Genomic DNA, 20,943 nt, shown 5'->3' with positions numbered 1-20,943 from the left:
CTGTATGCAGGACCTTCCTGTCTGCTCTCTCATACGAGCACTGCCTGCTCTGTATGCAGGAACTTCCTGTCTGCTCTCTCATATTAGCACTGTCTGCTCTGTATGCAGGACCTTCATGTCTGCTCTCTCATACTAGCACTGTCTGCTCTGTATGCAGGACCTTCCTGTCTGCTCTCTCATACTAGCACTGCCTGTTCTGTATGCAGGACCTTCCTGTCTGCTCTCTCATACTAGCACTGTCTGCTCTGTATGCAGAAACTTCCTGTCTGCTCTCCCATACTAGCACTGTCTGCTCTGTATGCAGGACCTTCCTGTCTGCTCTCTCATACTAGCACCGTCCGTTCTGTATGCAGGACCTTCCTGTCTGCTCTCTCATATTAGCACTGTCTGCTCTGTATGCAGGACCTTCCTGTCTGCTCTCTCATACTAGCACTGCCTGCTCTGTATGCAGGACCTTCCTGTCTGCTCTCTCATACTAGCACTGCCTGCTCTGTATGCAGGAACTTCCTGTCTGCTCTCCCATACTAGCACTGTCTGCTCTGTAGCAGGACCTTCCTGTCTGCTCTCTCATACTAGCACTGTCTGCTCTGTAGCAGGACCTTCCTGTCTGCTCTCTCATACTAGCACTGTCTGTTCTGTATGCAGGACCTTCCGGTCTGCTCTCTCATATTAGCACTGTCTGCTCTGTATGCAGGACCTTCCTGTCTGCTCTCTCATATTAGCACTGTCTGCTCTGTATGCAGGACCTTCCTGTCTGCTCTCTCATACTAGCACTGCATGCTCTGTATGCAGGACCTTCCTGTCTGCTCTCTCATACTAGCACTGCCTGCTCTGTATGCAGGAACTTCCTGTCTGCTCTCCCATACTAGCACTGTCTGCTCTGTAGCAGGACCTTCCTGTCTGCTCTCTCATACTAGCACTGTCTGCTCTGTAGCAGGACCTTCCTGTCTGCTCTCTCATATTAGCACTGTCTGCTCTGTATGCAGGACCTTCCTGTCTGCTCTCTCATACTAGCACTGCCTGCTCTGTATGCAGGACCTCCCTGTCTGCTCTCTCATACTAGCACTGTCTGCTCTGTAGCAGGACCTTCCTGTCTGCTCTCTCATACTAGCACTGCCTGCTCTGTATGCAGGACCTTCCTGTCTGCTCTCTCATACTAGCACTGTCTGCTCTGTATGCAGGACCTTCCTGTCTGCTCTCTCATACTAGCACTGCCTGCTCTGTATGCAGGACCTTCCTGTCTGCTCTCTCATACTAGCACTGCCTGCTCTGTATGCAGGACCTTCCTGTCTGCTCTCTCATACTAGCACTGCCTGTTCTGTATGCAGGACCTTCCTGTCTGGTCTCCCATACTAGCACTGCCTGCTCTGTATGCAGGACCTTCCTGTCTGCTCTCTCATACTATCACTGTCTGCTCTGTATGCAGGACCTTCCTGTCTGCTCTCTCATACTAGCACTGCCAGGTATAACAGAGGCCCTGATTGGCAAACTGAAGGTGCACATTAAAGAAAACCTATACCTGAAAAAAGTTCCCCTGGGGGGTACTCACCTCAGTAGGGGGAAGGCTCTGGACCCTATTGAGGCTTCCCCCGTCCTCCTGTGTCCCACGGCGGTCTTGCTGCAGCCCCCGGAACGCACAGGCGAGAATTTGTCACGCTGTGCAATATTTACCTTTTTTGGCTCCAGCGGGGGCACTGTTGTGGCTCTTCTGATGGAGATAGGCGGAAAAAGCCGATCTCCGTCGGGTCCGCTCTACTGCGCAGGCCCAGGAGACTTGCGTCTGCACAGTACAGCGGCCCGATGGAGATCGACTATTTTCGCCTATCTCCGTGCAGAGAGCGGATACTGCGCCTGCGCTGGAGCCAAGAGGTAAATATTTACATCGCCGCCGCTCCGGGAGGATTTTCTCCACCGCCGTGGGACCGAGGAGGACGGGGGAAGTCTCAATAGGATCCGGAGGCTCACCCGAGGTGAGTACCCCCCAGGGGAGATTTTTTTTCATTACAGATTTTCTTTAAAACAGTATGATTTTTACAAATGATTTTGTATTTCATTCAGATAAAATTGTATACAGTATATCAGGTTTGGTAGGTAGGTAGGTGCCCCCAGTATAGGTTAGATAGGTAGGTGTCCCCAGTATAACTTATATAGGTAGGTGCCCCCAGTATAGGCTAAATAGGTAGGTGCCCTTAGTATAGGCTAGATAGGTAGGTGCCCCCAGTACAGGTTAGATAGGTAGCTGCCCCCAGTATAAGTTGGATAGGTAGGTGCCCTTAGTATCGACTGGATAGGTAGGTGCCCCCAGTACTGGTTAGATAGGTAGCTACCCCCAGTATAGGTTAGGTAGTTAAAGGGATACTGTAGGGGGGTCGGGGGAAAATGAGATGAACTTACCCGGGGCTTCTAATGGTCCCCCGCAGACATCCTGTGTTGGCGCAGCCACTCACCGATGCTCCGGCCCCGCCTCCAGTTCACTTCTGGAATTTCTGACTTTAAAGTCAGAAAACCACTGCGCCTGCACGCCCGTGTCCTCGCTCCCACTGATGTCACCAGGAGTGTACTGCGCAGACACAGACCATACTGGGCCTGCACTGTGCGCTTGATGACATCAGCGGGATTGAGGACACAGCAACGCAGGAGCAGTGGTTTTCTGACTTTAAAGTCAGAAATTCCAGAAGTGAACTGGAGGCGGGGCCGGAGCATCGGTGAGTGGCTGCGCCAACACAGGATGTCTGTGGGGGACCGTTAGAAGCCCCGGGTAAGTTCAACTCATTTTCCCCTGACCCCAGGCGCGGAGCTAGGGGGGGTCGGGGTAGGACAAGTGCCCCGGGGCACCGGGTCCCCAAGGGCGCCCAGCTGAGCTTCGGGTTTTTTTGTTGTTGCGGGGCTGAGGGGAGCAGCGCAGAGAAGAGAGAGAGCTGTGCGGACGGTGGGGAAGGGGGGCCATCTCCCCCCTCCTTCCCTCACCTTAGGTGCTCTCTCTCTCCCTCGCTGTCCCCTCCAATGTCTTTCCGGTGGCTGGCAGCGGCGGGCGGAACTCACCTCCGTCACGCTCCAGCGCCGCGTCGGAACACCGGCCGGAAGCTCGGGTGCGCAGCCGCTGCTCTGGTCTGGACCAGACCAGAGTAGCGGCAGATCCATCTGGCGCTGCGACGAGACGGAGGTAAGTTCCGCCCGCCGCTGCCAGACACCGGACAGACATTGGAGGGGACAGCGAGGGAGAGAGAGAGCAGCTCTTCTCTGCGCTGCTCCCCTCCTGCTGGGGAGGGGGACACCTGGCTACCTACTCTGGGCACCTATACCTCTGGCTACCTACTCTGGGCACATATACCCCTGGCTACTGGCTACCTACTCTGGGCACATATACCCCTGGCGACCTACTCTGGGCACATATACCCCTGGCTACCTACTCTGGGCACATATACCCCTGCCTACATATATTGGGCACATATACCCCTAACTACATATACTGGGCATATACCCCTGGCTACCTACTCTGGCCACATATAACCCTGGCTACCTACTCTGGGCACATATACCCCTGCCTACATATAATGGGCACATATACCCCTAACTACATATACTGGGCATATACCCCTGGCTACCTACTCTGGGCACATATACCCCTGGCTACCTACTCTGGGCACATATACCCCTGCCTTCATATATTGGGCACATATACCCCTAACTACATATACTGGGCATATACCCCTGGCTACCTACCCTGGGCACCTATACCCCTGGCTACCTACTCTGGGCACCTATACCCCTGGCTACCTACTCTGGGCACATATACCCCTGGCTACCTACTCTGGGCACCTATACCCCTGGCTACCTACTCTGGGCACCTATACCCCTGGCTACCTACTCTGGGCACCTATACCCCTGGCTACCTACTCTGGGCACATATACCCCTGGCTACCTACTCTGGGCACATATACCCCTGGCTACCTACTCTGGGCACATATACCCCTGGCTACCTACTCTGGGCACATATACCCCTGCCTACATATACTGGGCATATATACCCCTGGCTACATATACTGGGCATATATACCCCTGGCTACATATACTGGGCATATATACCCCTGGCTACATATACTGGGCATATATACCCCCTGGCTACGTGGACTGAGCATATATACCCCCTGGCTACATATACTGGGCATATATACCCCTGGCTACATATACTGGGCATATATACCCCCTGGCTACATATACTTGGCATATATACCCCTGGCTACATATACTGGGCATATATACCCCTGCCTATATATACTGGGCATATATACCCCCTGCCTACATATATTGGGCATATATACCCCTGGCTACATATACTGGGCATATATACCCCCTGGCTACATATACTTGGCATATATACCCCTGGCTACATATACTGGGCATATATACCCCTGCCTATATATACTGGGCATATATACCCCCTGCCTACATATATTGGGCATATATACCCCTGGCTACATATACTGGGCATATATACCCCCTGGCTACGTGGACTGGGCATATATACCCCCTGGCTACATATACTTGGCATATATACCCCTGGCTACATATACTGGGCATATATACCCCTGCCTATATATACTGGGCATATATACCCCCTGGCTACATATACTGGGCATATATACCCCTGGCTACATATACTGGGCATATATACCTCCTGGCTACATATACTTGGCATATATACCCCTGGCTACATATACTGGGCATATATACCCCTGCCTATATATACTGGGCATATATACCCCCTGCCTACATATATTGGGCATATATACCCCTGGCTACATATACTGGGCATATATACCCCCTGGCTACGTGGACTGGGCATATATACCCCCTGGCTACATATACTGGGCATATATACCCCTGGGTACATATACTGGGCATATATACCCCTGGCTACATATACTGGGCACATATACGCCTGACTATATATACTGGGCACATATTATTCTCCTGGCTACATATACTGGGCATATATACCACTGGCTACATATACTGGGCACATATACCTCTGGCTACATATACTGGGCACACATACCCCTGCCTACATATACTGGGCACATATACCCCTGGCTAACTGTTCTGTAGACATCTCTACCCCTGGCTACCTGTTCTGGGGACATCTATACCGCTGGCCACCTATTCTGGGGACATCTATACTGCTGGCCACCTATTCTGGGGACAACTATAGACCTGGGGCTACCTATTTTTGGGGAACCACGTCAGATTGAGTGTATTTTGGAGAACTGCTGCCAGGTGAGAGGTGTCTACCATATTAAGGGGGCATTCTACCTATTTATGTGAAATGCTGTCTATTTATGTGACTCATGACTGCTGAATTTGTCTTTTTGGGGGCCTCATGGTTACTGAATTTGTCTTGTTGGGGGCCTCATGATTTGTTGGGGGCCTCAAGATCGCTGAATTTGTCTTGTTGGGGGCCTCATGATTGCTGAGTTGGTTATGTTGGGGGCCTCATGATTGCTGAATTTGTCTTGATGGGGGGGGGCTCATGATTGCTGAATTTGTCTTGGAACATGCTGGAAGGTACATACTGAGGGAGGGTGGGTGAGCGTGAGCCTGCTAACCTCCATATACATTTGGCTCCACCCATAATCACGCCCACATTTATTATGTGACCACGCCCCTTTTTGGCGCGGCGTGCTGCGCGCGCCGCAACCTTAACTTTGGGGGGGCGCATTAATAGTCTTTGTCCCCGGGCGCTGAAAATCCTAGCTACGCCTCTGCCTGACCCCCCTACAGTATCCCTTTAAGTACCCACAATATAGGTTAGATAGGTAATAGGTAGCTGTCCCCAGTATAGGTTAGATTGGTAGGTACCAGCAACATAGGTTAGATAGATAGGTAGGTGCCTCCCCATAATGGAAGGGGGAGTCAGCCGCGGGGAGGGCAGCCCGACCTCTCCTGGGCCGCCCTCCGTGCTCCCACCTTCGCTGCACAGTGCCCGCAGCTGGAAGCGCTGTATACAACAACTCACCTCCCTGCGTTCCAATCGCCGATCACTTGCTGCTGGTCTCCTCCTCTGCATAGCCGCTTATATACACTCTACTTCCTGTTATAAGTGTCTATGCAGAGGAGGAGGCGAGGGCACAGGACGGCTGCCACGGGCTGGAGGAAGCCCCAAGTAAGTGGATCTTTTTTTAAATTAGCTTGGATCACTCCTTTAAGAGAGTGCTGATGAAGCTTATTCTTTAGTTGAAATAAAGCGCACTGTCGCTACTGATTGTTTGCGTATATGTAAAAAAAATAAGTAAAAACAGGAAATTCGATCATGATTTTTCAAATGAATGAAAAATTGCAATGCAAAATCGCTATCACAGAAGCACGTAACTCCACTTGCCATGATATGCACAGCCTCCATTTTTCTTATTATTTAGTATTTATATAGCACTGAATTCTTACGTACAGAGTATATAGTCTTGTCACTAACTGTCCCTCAGAGGGGCTCACAATCTAATCCCTACCATAGTCCTATGTCTATGTATGTATCGTGTAGGGCAGTGTTCCCCAACCCTGTCCTCCAGGCCCACCAACAGTGCATCTTTTGCAGGAAACCTCAAACATTCCCAGGTGAGGTAATTAGTGTCTCAGCAGAGCTGATTAACTACCTCTGTGGTTTTCTGAAAAACATGTACTGTTGGTGGGCCTTGAGGACAGGGTTGGGGAACACTGGACTGTAAGATATGTATCATACTCTAGGGCCAATTTAGGGGAAAGCCAATTAACTTATCTCCTTCAAGAGGTGGCGCTTACTCTGTACAATAATGAGAACACACTACTCACACAATCATTGAAATATCAACATTTGTTGTCAATGCATAACATGTATATAAAATGTATATAAAGATTAGAGTGAAATCACCCTCCCACACAATAATATTGAGTCCAATTTGAAAAGTCTCTTGCTTAATCCACTGGACACCTTCAACTTCACATATACATGAAAGATTAATCCTCAGCAGTACACAAAATTCCAAGAGATAGAGATGGCCACCACCAGCACCCTTTGTGTGCCACTCACCGCATCCACTGACCACAAGGGTCAATATGGGCCTTGGGACAGTTCCCGGGTCGTCCCCCACCTCTACGATCAAATCACAGCAACAGAATCTCCCATGATATCTTCAACATTGAGTTACCTCAAAGGAAAACTTCACATAGGGTAATAACGTTTAAAACAGTATTTATTAAAAAATCGATTTACACTCACATGTTCCTCAGGTTAATAGCAGCTCAGAGTTTTAAAACGGGCTCTCCCCCGTAATGGTGGCCTAGGCTGGCAGGCTTCCGTCCCCTGGGGCTCACTAACGACACCGCCGCACGCCGGTGCACCTTAGGACTCCCCTCCTGGTTCTGTCTCGCCGCCTCCACGCCACTCCGTAAGGTCTAACTCCGCTTCCGCATCAGGCTCCGCCCTATCGATTTCGTCACTCCGTGACTCATCAGGGGCATGGAGCCTGATGCGTGCTGCAGAATTTTGTAGTCCACGTAACGTCGCCAGGCATGCGCATTGAGCCTCTGTTTAGGCCTCAACTACGCATGCGTCCTGTATCTCTCCCCGTAGCATCGCCAAGCATGCGCATTGAGCCTCTCTTTAGGCCTCAACTACGCATGCGTCCTGTATCTCTCTTAGATGCTACCATCTTGTGTCCATTGGCGGTAATGCATCCTGCATTTTAACATTCAGCAATATCCACTAAGGACCTAATTCCCATGACAGCCTGCAAGCCCGCCATCCAGTGGTCATGTACAATATTACACTCCATTTAACAGTAAAAGTTAAAATCACATCAACTCATATTTTCCATGCATAATTATATAAAAATGGAATTTTTTATCAGAATAACCTACCCATTCCAACAATTTTCCTCACAACCATCTACATAAAAATACCCGTGGTAATCCACTCCCCCCTATTTTTCTTCCTCCATGAGTCTAGATTATATACTACACCTTTACTCCGTTTCCCACCTCCCTCCACCCTATAGGTCACTTTATAATAACCAATAACCATTTTTTTACCCCATACCCTTACTATCATAGAGGCTGAAGGAGTGGATACCCACACACCAGGATAATTCTTTAATGTATGCCCCCTATTTCCCTACATTGAACCCTCAGCACCCCTATTTCCCTACATTGAAACCTCAACACCCATCCTTACCACAAATTTAATATGTACACCCATAATTAGCACCAATGGATACCACACCCAAAATCTACCCTTAATTCACCTATCCTCCACAGATTGGGAGGCATTGATTTTCCTCTCTTTGGTTCACTAATTGCACTCAACCCATATCCATGGGTCCCAACAGAGAGAGATTTTCACTTTTTTTACCCAACATACACCTGGCCTTTGCTCGGGGGAACTCATGACAGTTCTTGAGATGGTACTGAACAATTCACAATTCCGATGGTGGGTCCTGAATAGAACGTTCAACTGGTTCACAGATCTGTTAGGCTCTTTACTCTTTGTATGGTAACACTCAATTCACTCTACCTCTCCTTGGGATAGGACTTTCCAAAATAAACAAATTAAAAGATAAATCAAATATTCAAAAAGGGTTAGAACAAAATAAAAGTAAATGAAATAAAATATAAAGTGAGTGATGCACCCCTCTATACCATCAACATCACCCTCCTACAATATAACTCTGTGCACTTTGACTTTAAAGGGGAACTGAAGTAAGAGGTATACAGAGGCTGCCATATTTATTTCCTTTTAATCAATACCAGTTGCCTGGCAGCTCTGCTGGTCTATTTCTCTGCAGTAGTATCTGAATCACACCAGAAACAAGCATGCAGCTAGTCTTGTCAGATCTAACTTTAAAGTCTGAAACTCCTGATCTGCTGCATGCTTGTTCAGGGTCTGTGGCTAAAAGTATTAGAGGCAGAGGATCAGCAGGGCTGCCAGGCAACTGGTATTGCTTCAAAGGAAATAAACATGACATCCTCCATATACCTCTCTCTTCAGTTCCCCTTTAAGGCTGAATAAGCTCTAAATTTAGAGTTGTTGCAAGACTTGTACTTTAACTTAGTTGACTATGTATTTTGATCAGGTATCACCTGGGTTTTCCTGCAGCATACTTTAGTATCACAAGTTGCAATGTAACTCCTCCTCCACTTATCTTCTTTAATACTGTAAAGGTGGCCATACACTGGCCCGATTCGCCGCCGTTTCGACAGCAGATTCGATCACTGGGATCGAATCTGCTGACAATCGTTTGCGCTACACGCCGAATTTCGATCCTTTTTGTCCGATCCCGTCGATCGCTCCGTGCGGAAAATTAGCGTCGATCGCCCGCGGGTAGGGAGCGCGTCGCTAGCGGCGTTCGAGTGCCCGACGACCGACGCAATAGAGCCGCATACATTACCTGCTCCACCGGCACGTCTACGCCCGGTCACCGCTGCTCCGTGTTCGCGCTGGTCTCCGGCATGCTACAGTTCCTCCGGCCCGGCAGGAAGTTTAAACAGTAGAGGGCGCTCTACTGTTTAAACTTACTGCTGGGCAGGAAGAAGTAAAGCATGCCGGGGCCGGAGACCACTAGCGGAGACGGAGCAGCGGTGACCTGGGGACTGGAGTCGCGCCGGCGGAGCAGGTAATGTATGCGGGCATGCGGGCGGGGGGAGCGGCGGCAGCACCACCACCACCACAACAGATTGTGAACGGTTTCAGGCTGAAATCGGTTCACAATCTGTTTGCAGTAAAGGTAGCCATACGATCCCTCTCTGATCAGATTCGATCAGATAGGGATCTGTCAGTTGGTCGAATCTGATGGCAAATCGACCAGTGTATGGCTACCTTTAGATTCTCTTTAAATCTCAAACTCTCTGTACTTCTGTTCTGCAGAACATATCAACTGAAGAACTTATTACTTTAACTCCTGAATTGAAACGGACTTGACCGGAACAATGTCTCTTTATATATCAGGACTTAATGCAAGCGGGGACTGTGTCAGCTTTGCGGGCACTTTAGGGAGGCGACTAATGTCTTTCAGCAGCAGCAAGGCCTGAACACTCAATACACTTCTTATAATCAACAGTAACTTCACTTAGCACAAGGTCTCTGCCTGTGGATAGCTTTCACACACTAGCAGTCTCTAGTAACACCACTTTAGAACATAATTGGCCTCTTCAGGTTCTGGGTTGCTATCTTTAGCAAGCCTCTGCTGAACACTGGCTACTAACTGAACACACCCTGTGGCTTGTAGTTGGCACTCAGGCCTGTACTCATCTGTCTGTTGCCTACGGCCTAGCTAGGGTCTGGGCAGGGTCTGCCACCTCCGGTCACTGTCCAACCTGCTGTCGTTGTCCTTACTGGCTCTGCTCTGGTCACTGTATGGCATCCGGGTCCCCTCTCACTCTCCGGGCGACTGCTACGGCCTTTCTCTTGGTCCACCTCCTTCCCGTTCCGCACCGCTAGCTCCTGGTTACAAGTCCCATTCTCTCACTCTCTCTCTCTGGGGCGCTCTCTCTGGCTTCAGCCAGTTCCCTCCGGCTACACCCTTCTATCTCAGCCCCCTTGCGCCTGCGCAGTAGTTTTCGACAGGCCGCGCAGGGCTTCTGGAAAGTTCCAGCAAGTTCCACTGCTTTACATAATCTAGTCACCTAGCAACAGTCTATGCAACCAAATCAACGCTTTGGCTCCTCTCTATGCGCCGTTTTAGTTCCATCGACCTGCCGTCTAAGCCTTAAAGGCGCCACACACATAAAAATATATTAGCACTTTGTAACCCTCTTTTGAGGGGTTACAGAGGAAGCTGGAGTTCCCAGAGAAAATACCTACAGACACGAGGAGAACATACAAACTCCATGCAGCTAGTGCCCTGGGTAGGATTCAAACCGCTGACCACGACACCACCGTGGTGTCTCTATCTATGTACTGCTCACACTATTGGTGTCTCTGCATACTGTATGATCCCAGATAATAGAATATTGTTGTCTTTTGCAGGAGAAAGAGGTGTCTGAAGAGAAAGAAGTGAAATCATAGGTGAGTGTTACCTAACTAACTATTTGTACACCTCTCGTACCCCTCAGAGATCCCCCTCTTTACTTGTTTCAAACTAGCAAGACTTCTGACAGCCATCGCTTTTCTGCTCACAGCTGCCGCGACCTGTCAGCTTCCACAATGAATGAATGGTCGTTAGAAGTTTTGTCGGGTGCAACAGATCAAATGAAAAGGGGGATCTCTGTCAGCAGCCCTGTTGATAGATGAGGTCACAGCTTCCTGTGGATTGTATTGATATGGTGGGTTTTATCTTGTTATTACATAAATGACTATAGGGGATAGCAGCAGAACATTGTCACTATAGTGCAGCCTTCACCTGGGTCATCTCAGACCATAGCAGGGGATGTATAAAGGTCAGGGAATTAGTGGTTGTAGCTGGAGCCTTCAGTGAATCAGTAGCTGTGCAGTTGTACAGAGACGCCAGAAGAGTAAAACAATAATTTTAAAAGGTTTAATGGAGTATGTAAATAAACTATTTTTTGTTGAAAAAGCCCAACCGCATTCTGTGTCTACCTTGAAGGGGTAAGACCACCACTGCCTACTTCATTTTAAACCTTTTAAAACTATTTTTTTACTCTTCTGGCGACTCTGTACAACTGCACAGCTACTGAGTCCTCCCTTGGTGGAGGGGATTTGGCCCCTTTTCTTCTGATCTATGGAGAGCGACTTAATCCTGAGTGGGGACAGGTCTAATTCTCCCCATCCTTCACACCCACATTTCCAGTACATGCTATACATACATACATACTATACACTATACTGGGCTCTCTGTGTCTCTTTCTATATAACTTCAGTGAATCAGGTCTACAATGACACAAACCACAGAGGAGAGCATGGTCGGTCGCACTGTCCTGCTGCTGCACAGACGCCGCGTGTTACATAACGCTTCTCTCCTCTACCTTCCAGGGCTCATCAGGTCACCGCTGGAGCCACAAGACAGAGGACGAGGATGTACAATTATATTTATATCTGATGAATTTCCTAAAACCTTTCTCTTTTTGTAAATTTCAATAAACATGAAAACCAATATTGTATTGCATTACGGCAGTTGTGATTAAGGGGAAGGAGAGCTCTGGGGCGCCCCCAGCTGGTTATAACTAACTCATGCTGGGCTTCTGACAGGACTGAGTCAGCCACTTACATACCTGATGTTTAACTCTTTCAGGCAGAGAAAGAAAAAAAAGGAACACAGCCTAGTGATTTGTGTGTCTGGCACTGACATACTCATGTCAATCTCATCATGTCACATGTCACTTCGGGTATCCTTTAAAGTCTGTCACTCTGATCGCCTTTTGGCGCCATGTTGCACCACATAATAGCGTCATTACGCACTTGCAATGAGGGTGGAGCTACAGCGCGCAAACTGTTGCTGGCCACGCCCCTCTGCTGATGACTGGTTGCCTTCTCTCGCAGTAGTAAAGACCTTAACGGACACCCTCCCTGCACAGCAGAAAAAAAGTGTGGGGTGGGTGTGGCGTGAGTGATCGCTAAATGGGTTAAAAAGGGGTAAAGGGCAACTGTAATGAGAGGTATATGAAAGCTTGTTCCACAAACTCTTTTCCTAAGGTCGTTAAAGGACAACTGAAGTGAGAGGGATATGGAGGCTGCCATATTTATTTCCTTTCAAACAATACCGGTTACCTGGCAGTCCTGCTGATCCTCTGCCTCTAATACTTTTAGCCACAGACCCCGAACAAGCATGCAGCAGATCAGGCGTTTCTGACATTATTGTCAGGTCAAGATTAGCTGCATGCTTGTTTCTGGTGTTATTCAGACACTTCTGCAGCCAAACAAACTAGCAGGGCTGCCATGCAACTGGCATAGTTTAAAAGGAAATAAATGTGGCAGCCTCCATATTCTTCTCACTTCAGTTGTCCTTTAATGTCCTTAGGGCAATGGTTTGTGGAACAAGCGTTGTACATACATGCTGTTCGGGTATAGCTGAGCTGTGTGTATTGTTCAATGGAGAGGGGAGGAGGGATGACAGGCACGTAGCATCCTGCTGGACAGGTATGTATTAATATTGTGTATTTATCTGCTGTGGTGTCCTGCCAAACAACAAAATGGGGCAGCCGTGCACATGCTAGATTCCCGGCTGAAATGGCCCAAAGTGATCGCCTCCTCCGCGGGTTATGCATCATGTGTACGAGACTTCAGACTAACCCAGGCATTAGCCACAAGTATCAGCAGGCACAAGCCAAAGTCATGAGTGCTGACTTAATTCCTGCGTGTCCCCCTGGTCCTAACCCTAATCCTACAGTATCCCTAGAAGCCAGAACAACATTGCTAATCAAAGCAAGAAAGCATGCCAGGAATTAGCTGCCTGACACCCGCAAATACTGGAAGCCTTCCCTGTAAAAACATGCTGCGAGATCTAAAGCTCCAATCCACAAAACATAGCGGCTTTCCCAGCATGCCTGTGTGCCCAGCTGGGGGCGGAACCCCGAGCACACAACACAACAGCACGTTATTTGTCATAGGACTGTGCCCTTGATGTTAGGTTTCACAAACAGGTCAAACTTGAGTAAGATCTATCATAAATTAAGCCAGCATAGATCAGGGAAGTCTGTGTTTTCCCATCTGGTGGGGTGGAAGTGTGTGTGTGTGGTCCCAAGTTCACAACTGGTTGGGTGGAAGTGTGTGTGTGTGTGTGTGTCCCAACTGGTCGGGTGGAAGTGTGTGTGTGTGTCCCAACTGGTCGGGTGGAAGTGTGTGTGTCCCAATTGGTCGGGTGGAAGTGTGTGTGTGTCCCAACTGGTCGGGTGGAAGTGTGTGTGTGTCCCAACTGGTCGGGTGGAAGTGTGTGTGTGTGTGTGTGTCCCAACTGGTCGGGTGGAAGTGTGTGTGTGTTCCAACTGGTCGGGTGGAAGTGTGTGTGTGTGTCCCAACTGGTCGGGTGGAAGTGTGTGTGTGTGTGTGTCCCAAGTTCACAACTGGTTGGGTGGAAGTGTGTGTGTGTGTGTCCCAACTGGTCGGGTGGAAGTGTGTGTGTGTCCCAACTGGTCGGGTGGAAGTGTGTGTGTGTCCCAACTGGTCGGGTGGAAGTGTGTGTGTGTCCCAACTGGTCGGGTGGAAGTGTGTGTGTGTCCCAACTGGTCGGGTGGAAGTGTGTGTGTGTGTCCCAACTGGTCAGGTGGAAGTGTGTGTGTGTGTGTGTGTGTGTGTGTGTGTGTGTGTGTGTGTGTGTGTGTGTCCCAACTGGTCGGGTGGAAGTGTGTGTGTGTGTCCCAACTGGTCGGGTGGAAGTGTGTGTGTGTGTGTGTCCCAACTGGTCGGGTGGAAGTGTGTGTGTGTCCCAACTGGTCGGGTGGAAGTGTGTGTGTGTCACAACTGGTTGGGTGGAAGTGTGTGTGTGTCCCAACTGGTCGGGTGGAAATGTGTGTGTGTGTGTGTCCCAACTGGTCGGGTGGAAGTGTGTGTGTGTCCCAACTGGTCGGGTGGAAGTGTGTGTGTGTCCCAACTGGTCGGGTGGAAGTGTGTGTGTGTCCCAACTGGTCGGGTGGAAGTGTGTGTGTGTGTCCCAACTGGTCGGGTGGAAGTGTGTGTGTGTCCCAACTGGTCGGGTGGAAGTGTGTGTGTGTCCCAACTGGTCGGGTGGAAGTGTGTGTGTGTCCCAACTGGTCGGGTGGAAGTGTGTGTGTGTCCCAACTGGTCGGGTGGAAGTGTGTGTGTGTTCCAACTGGTCGGGTGGAAGTGTGTGTGTGTGTGTGTGTGTCTCCCAACTGGTCGGGTGGAAGTGTGTGTGTGTGTGTGTCCCAACTGGTCGGGTGGAAATGTGTGTGTGTGTGTGTCCCAACTGGTCGGGTGGAAGTGTGTGTGTGTCCCAACTGGTCGGGTGGAAGTGTGTGTGTGTCCCAACTGGTCGGGTGGAAGTGTGTGTGTGTGTCCCAACTGGTCGGGTGGAAGTGTGTGTGTGTCCCAACTGGTCGGGTGGAAGTGTGTGTGTGTCCCAACTGGTCGGGTGGAAGTGTGTGTGTGTCCCAACTGGTCGGGTGGAAGTGTGTGTGTGTCCCAACTGGTCGGGTGGAAGTGTGTGTGTGTCCCAACTGGTCGGGTGGAAGTGTGTGTGTGTCCCAACTGGTCGGGTGGAAGTGTGTGTGTGTCCCAACTGGTCGGGTGGAAGTGTGTGTGTCCCAACTGGTCGGGTGGAAGTGTGTGTGTGTGTGTGTGTGTGTCCCAACTGGTCGGGTGGAAGTGTGTGTGTGTGTGTGTGTGTCCCAACTGGTCGGGTGGAAGTGTGTGTGTGTGTGTCTCCCAACTGGTCGGGTGGAAGTGTGTGTGCATAGGCAAACGCAGGGGGGAATTACAGCTGCCCAGAATCCCCCTCAGACCAGGGTTGGTGCAGTGTCTGGGAATAGGCACAAGTTGAGACACCAGAATATCAGCAGGTATCCTGCAGCTCACAGCACTGCCCCCTTGGAGAAGTTAACAGAATTAGGTATGAGCACAGCTCTGTGCCCCTGCTGTGTGAATGCTTCACTTTCCCCTTCATTAGCAATGTTGGCTGTCCTCATTATTATCTGTCTCCAAACTGCTTCTGATTGATCCCGTTGTCGATTGGGAGCAGATCGGACATTTAGGAAATAATTTTCAGATCCTGTCAGTCGGATGGGAAATTGCATTATGTGGACCCAGCATAATGTCCTACTATATTATTATACTGTATTGTGACCTTTCAGGATCCCCCCCCCCTTGAAAATCCTGGGTTTGCCCCAGGTGTGTGTGTGTCCCAACTGGTCAGCTGGAAGTGTGTGTGTGTCCCAACTGGTCGGGTGGAAGTGTGTGTGTGTCCCAACTGGTCGGGTGGAAGTGTATGTGTGTGTCCCAACTGGTCGGGTGGAAGTGTGTGTGTGTGTCCCAACTGGTCGGGTGGAAGTGTGTGTGTGTCCCAACTGGTCGGGTGGAAGTGTGTGTGTGTCCCAACTGGTCGGGTGGAAGTGTGTGTGTGTCCCAACTGGTCGGGTGGAAGTGTGTGTGTGTCCCTACTGGTCGGGTGGAAGTGTGTGTGTCCCAACTGGTCGGGTGGAAGTGTGTGTGTGTCCCAACTGGTCGGGTGGAAGTGTGTGTGTCCCAACTGGTCGGGTGGAAGTGTGTGTGTGTCCCAACTGGTCGGGTGGAAGTGTGTGTGTGTCCCAACTGGTCGGGTGGAAGTGTGTGTGTGTCCCAACTGGTCGGGTGGAAGTTTGTGTGTGTCCCAACTGGTCGGGTGGAAGTGTGTGTGCCCCAACTGGTCGGGTGGTAGTGTGTGTGTGTGAGTCCCAAGTTCCCAAATGGTCTGGTGGAAGTGTGTGTGTGTGTGTCCCAACTGGTTTGGTGGAAGTGTGTGTGCGCGTGCATGCATGTGTTCGAACTCTACAAACTCGTAGCAGCGCTGAGCACTACAAATCTAGCTGCATCTATGGTGTGATCTATAGGAGGAGTCTGATCTAATATCAGCTGGAGCAAGGTGACATTTAGGGAAAACAATTCACATCAGGCAAATATTGACTGTTTTCCTGATCTTACAGTATGTGGTCATCCTAAAGCAGGCCTGAACTTCCTCTCTGCTCTAAAAGATAAGCAACAACATAAAAACCTTTAAAGAAAAACATTTCTTTGGTACAGCTGATACAAATCCTGCAATAAATCTGCAGTTTGACTACTTCCTGCCTTCATGGAGGCAAACCTATTGTTAACATCCTGTGCTTTCTAATGAGCTTATCTGCCTTGGCATTCAGACGACACGGGTAGAGGTCAAATTACAACTTGTGATTAGTCACAGATGAGGGGGAATTAGACTAAACTCTCTAAAATACATACAGGGTGGATTTATCTGTGTTTTCCTTGTGCCCTGTTCAAGAGTTCAGGTCCACTTTAAGCCTAAGTGCTCATTTCGCATCCGAGAAAACTCCCCACCAGGAGACTTGGGCGCAGGATTCAGCCGGTATATGGCTAATCCTGCTGCTGCACAAGTCCCAGTGGCGTTAATTACTATTCACCCTCCAGGTCCACATGGATGATGGGGAATGAGGTAATTCAGCTTCCAGCTATTGCTGGAGACCAAATTACAGTGTTTTCAAAGTAACTTCAGCTCCGTCTTCTGACGGCGCCGAAGTTACTCCCCGTGCGCCGCTATAACTGTAATTCCTATTACGGTCTATGGTGGCGCTGGCTGCGCCCAAATCTCCAGCGCTGCATTTGCAGTGTTCGCTCATTTCTACTATACAATTTGCAGCATTTTCCACAAATTTGGAGGGGAAAACGCAACTGATTGAAATAAATAGGCTGCTCCCGCGTAGTTCCTGTTCATTAATCTCTGTCCCTGTATGAATGGTCGCAGGCATCAAAGAGATGCCTCGATCATTTGTTTACGTCTGACGTAACACATCGCAGCACTACTTCCTATTTAGCGTACAATACGTACACAATAGGAAGTATTGCGCAAGGACATCTTTTGGACAAATATTTGTGGGTCTTTTTTTAAAGTAACTGTGTAGGTGTACTACACAGTTAATTTAAAAAAAGACCCACAAATACATTTAAAATTAACACATTACCTCCCTCACTATCCCATAATTACCCTTTTATTTTTTGTATTAAAAAAAAAAAAATTATTAAGAAAAAAATTACATAAATAGTTACCTTACGGACTGAACTTTTTTTTAATATATATGTCAAGAGGATATACTACTTTTAATTTTGAAACTATGGGCTTGTTAAAAGTGACGGACACAAAACTGAAAAAATTGACCTTTATTTCCAAATAAAATACTGGCGTGGCGACATACATTGTACTAAGGTAGGGAAATATTTTAAACGTTGCAATAACCGAGACAAGTGGGCAGATAAAATGTGTGGGTTTTAATCACGGTAGCATATATTATTATAAAACTATAATGGCCTAAAACTGAGAAATAATGAATGTTTTTAATTTTTCCATTTTTTTCTTATTTTTCCAGTTAAAACACAGTTAGAATAAAATAATTCTTAGCAAAAAGTACCCCCCAAAGAAAGCCTAATTGGGGACGAAAAAAACAAGATATGGATTTTTGTTGCTGTGATAAGTAGTAATAAAGTTATAGGTGAATGAATGGAAAGAACGCTGACAGGTGAAAATTGCTCTGGTTTTTAAAGCGGATCCGAGATGAAGAAGAAACTATAACAAGTAACTTGTCTATGTATCTTACCTAAAGTTTACATAGCATAGCAAGCTGCAAACGTTTATAATTATTTATTCCTGTGATACAATGAGGGCAGCCATGTTCTGTTTGTCACATTGTCACTGTCACAGGTAATATAGTTGCCCCAGTATATGTAATAAAGTTGCCCCCAGTATAGGTAGCTAGCACAGTTGCCCCCAGTGTAGGTAGCTAGTTGCCCCCAGTGAAGGTAGTATAGTTGCCCCAATATAGCTGCCCCCAGTATAGATAGTATAGTTGCCCCCAGGTAGGCAGCATAGCTGCTGCCCCCAATGTAGGTAGTGCTGCTGCCCCCAGTGTAGCTACCCCCAAGATAGGTAGTATAATGTCCCCCCAGTGTAAGTAGTATAGCTGCCCCCAGTATAGCTAGTATAGTGGCCCCCAGTATAGGCAGTATAGTGGCCCCCAGTTTAGGTAGTATAGTGACCCCCAGTTTAGCTAGTATAGTGGCCCCAAGGTAGCTAGTAAAGTTGCCCCAGTGTAGCTAGTATAGTGACCCCCTGTATAGCTGCCCCCAGTATAGTGGCTCCCAGGGTAGCTAGTATAGTGCCCCCCCTCCCCAGTGTAGCTAGTATAGTGGCCCCCCCAGTGTAGGTAGTATAGTGGCCCCCCCAGTGTAGGTAGTATAGTGGCCCCCCGTGTAGCTAGTATAGTGGCCCCCCAGTGTAGCTAGTATAGTGCCCCCCCCAGTATAGCTAGAAGGAGGGATGACAGCGGTGCCTCTCTTCCCCTCCAAAATGAAAGCGGGGGCAGCGGGTAGCAAAAAGGGCGGGCAGGCGGAGAATACTCACTTCCGCGTATCAGCCGCTGGAACGCTGAGTCGCTGTCGCATGCCTCTTCTGCGCCTCCAACATTGGAGGGGCAAAAGGGGCACATGACGGGGACGCAGCGTTCCAGCAGCTGGAACGCGGAAGTGAAGTGAGTATTCTCTGCACGCCTGCCCGCCCTGCCTGTTTGCTGCCCGCTGCCCCCGCTGTCATTTTGGAGGAGAAGTGAGGCAGAAGGAGGGGACCCAGGATCTGTCCCCCCTCCCCGCCGCTGTCCCTGTCACCCCTCCTTCTAGCGCTGCTCTTCCCCTCCTGCTCTGCAAGACTGCAACTATGGGGGATCGTGGAAACACCTCCCTGGCTGTCAGTCCCCCTGGGCGACACCCCCCCCCCCCACGCCCAATGGTAGGAACGCCACTGCCGCATGCTTGTTTCAGGTGTGTGATTCAGCCACTGCTGTAGCCAAAGAGATCATAGCATCAAAAAAGACACGGTACTCAGGATCTGTATGCAGCAACAAGCTGTATTGGAGCAAGCGATGACACTACATGTTTCGGACGGAGCCCTTCATCAGGTGGCCAAAGAGATAAGCAGAACTGACAAGCAACTGGTATTGTTTAAAAGGAAATATCCATTTCCCCTTCATCAGCAATGTCGGCTGTCTTCATTATTATCTGTATCCAAACTGCTCTTGATCGATCCTGTTGTCGATCGGGAGCAGATCGGACATGCCGGAAATAATTGTCAGATCCTATCAGTCGGACGGGAAATTGCATTATGTGTACCCAGCATGATGTCCTACCATATTATAATACTGTATTGTGCGTGGCTGAGGGAGACCTTTCAGGAATCCCCCCCCCCCTTGAAAATCTTGGGTTTGCCCCTGACCTGGGACAAGAATGCAGCCAGCCGAGTCACACCTGAAACAAGCATGCAGCCAGCAGAGTCACACCTGGAACAAGCATGCAGCTAGCAGAGTCACACCTGGAACAAGCATACAGACAGCGGAGTCACACCTGGAACAAGCATGCAGACAACGGAGTCACATTTGGAACAAACATGCAGCCAGCGGAGTCAAACCTGGATCAAGCATGCAGCCAGTGGTGTCACACCTGGAACAAGCATGCAGCCAGTGGAGTCACACCTGGAATGAGCATACAGCCAGCGAAGTCACACCTGGAATGAGCATACAGCCAGCGGAGTCACACTTGGAACAAACATGCAGCCAGCGCAGTCACACCTGGAACAAGCATGCAGACAATGGAGTGACACCTGGAACAAGCATGCAGCCAGCAGAGTCACATCTGGACCAAGCATGCAGCCAGCAGAGTCACACCTGGAACAAGCATGCAGCCAGCAGAGTCACACCTGAAACAAGCATGCAGACAGCGGAGTCACACCTGGAACAAGCATGCAGACAACGGAGTCACATTTGGAACAAGCATGCAGCCAGCAGAGTCACACTTGGAACAAACATGCAGCCAGCGGAGTCAAACCTGGAACAATCATGCAGCCAGTGGTGTTACACTTGGAACTAGCATGCAGCCAGCGGAGTCACACCTGGAACAAGCATGCAGCCAGCAGTCACACTTGGAACAAGCATGCAGCCAGCGGAGTCACACCTGGAACAAGCATGCAGCCAGCGGAGTCACACCTGGAACAAGCATGCAGCCAGCGGAGTCACACCTGGAATAAGCATACAGCCAGCGGAGTCACACCTGGAACAAGCATGCAGCCAGCGGAGTCACACCTGGAACAAGCATGCAGCCAGCGGAGTCACCCCTGGAACAAGCATGCAGCCAGCGGAGTCACACCTGGAACGAGCATACAGCCAGCGGAGTCACACCTGGAATGAGCATGCAGCCAGCGGAGTCACACCTGGAACGAGCATGCAGCCAGCGGAGTCACACCTGGAACAAGCATGCAGTCAGCGGAGTCACACCTGGAA

General features: G+C 49.4%; 1 protein-coding gene across 5 annotated transcripts in view; it reads left to right on the top strand.

The window, feature by feature from the left end:
• Positions 1-12,077, top strand: part of DNAI2 (dynein axonemal intermediate chain 2) — a 76,916-nt gene extending 64,839 nt beyond the window's left edge. For 2 of the 5 annotated variants that reach the window (XM_068262753.1, XM_068262754.1), the window contains 2 exons: positions 10,994-11,032; positions 11,957-12,077. In XM_068262753.1, the coding sequence (XP_068118854.1) occupies positions 10,994-11,032 (39 nt within the window). In that variant the 3' untranslated portion in view covers positions 11,957-12,077. Of the gene's footprint in view, positions 1-10,993; positions 11,033-11,145; positions 11,290-11,956 lie in introns of all 5 variants that reach the window. The other 3 variants (XR_011025166.1, XR_011025165.1, XM_068262755.1) reach the window with 3 other exon arrangements.
• Positions 12,078-20,943: the final 8,866 nt, after the last annotated feature.

The sequence above is a fragment of the Hyperolius riggenbachi genome, chromosome 12 (genome assembly GCF_040937935.1).
Source record: "Hyperolius riggenbachi isolate aHypRig1 chromosome 12, aHypRig1.pri, whole genome shotgun sequence".
Classification (NCBI taxonomy): domain Eukaryota; kingdom Metazoa; phylum Chordata; class Amphibia; order Anura; family Hyperoliidae; genus Hyperolius; species Hyperolius riggenbachi.
This window is presented reverse-complemented; position numbering and strand designations above follow the sequence as displayed.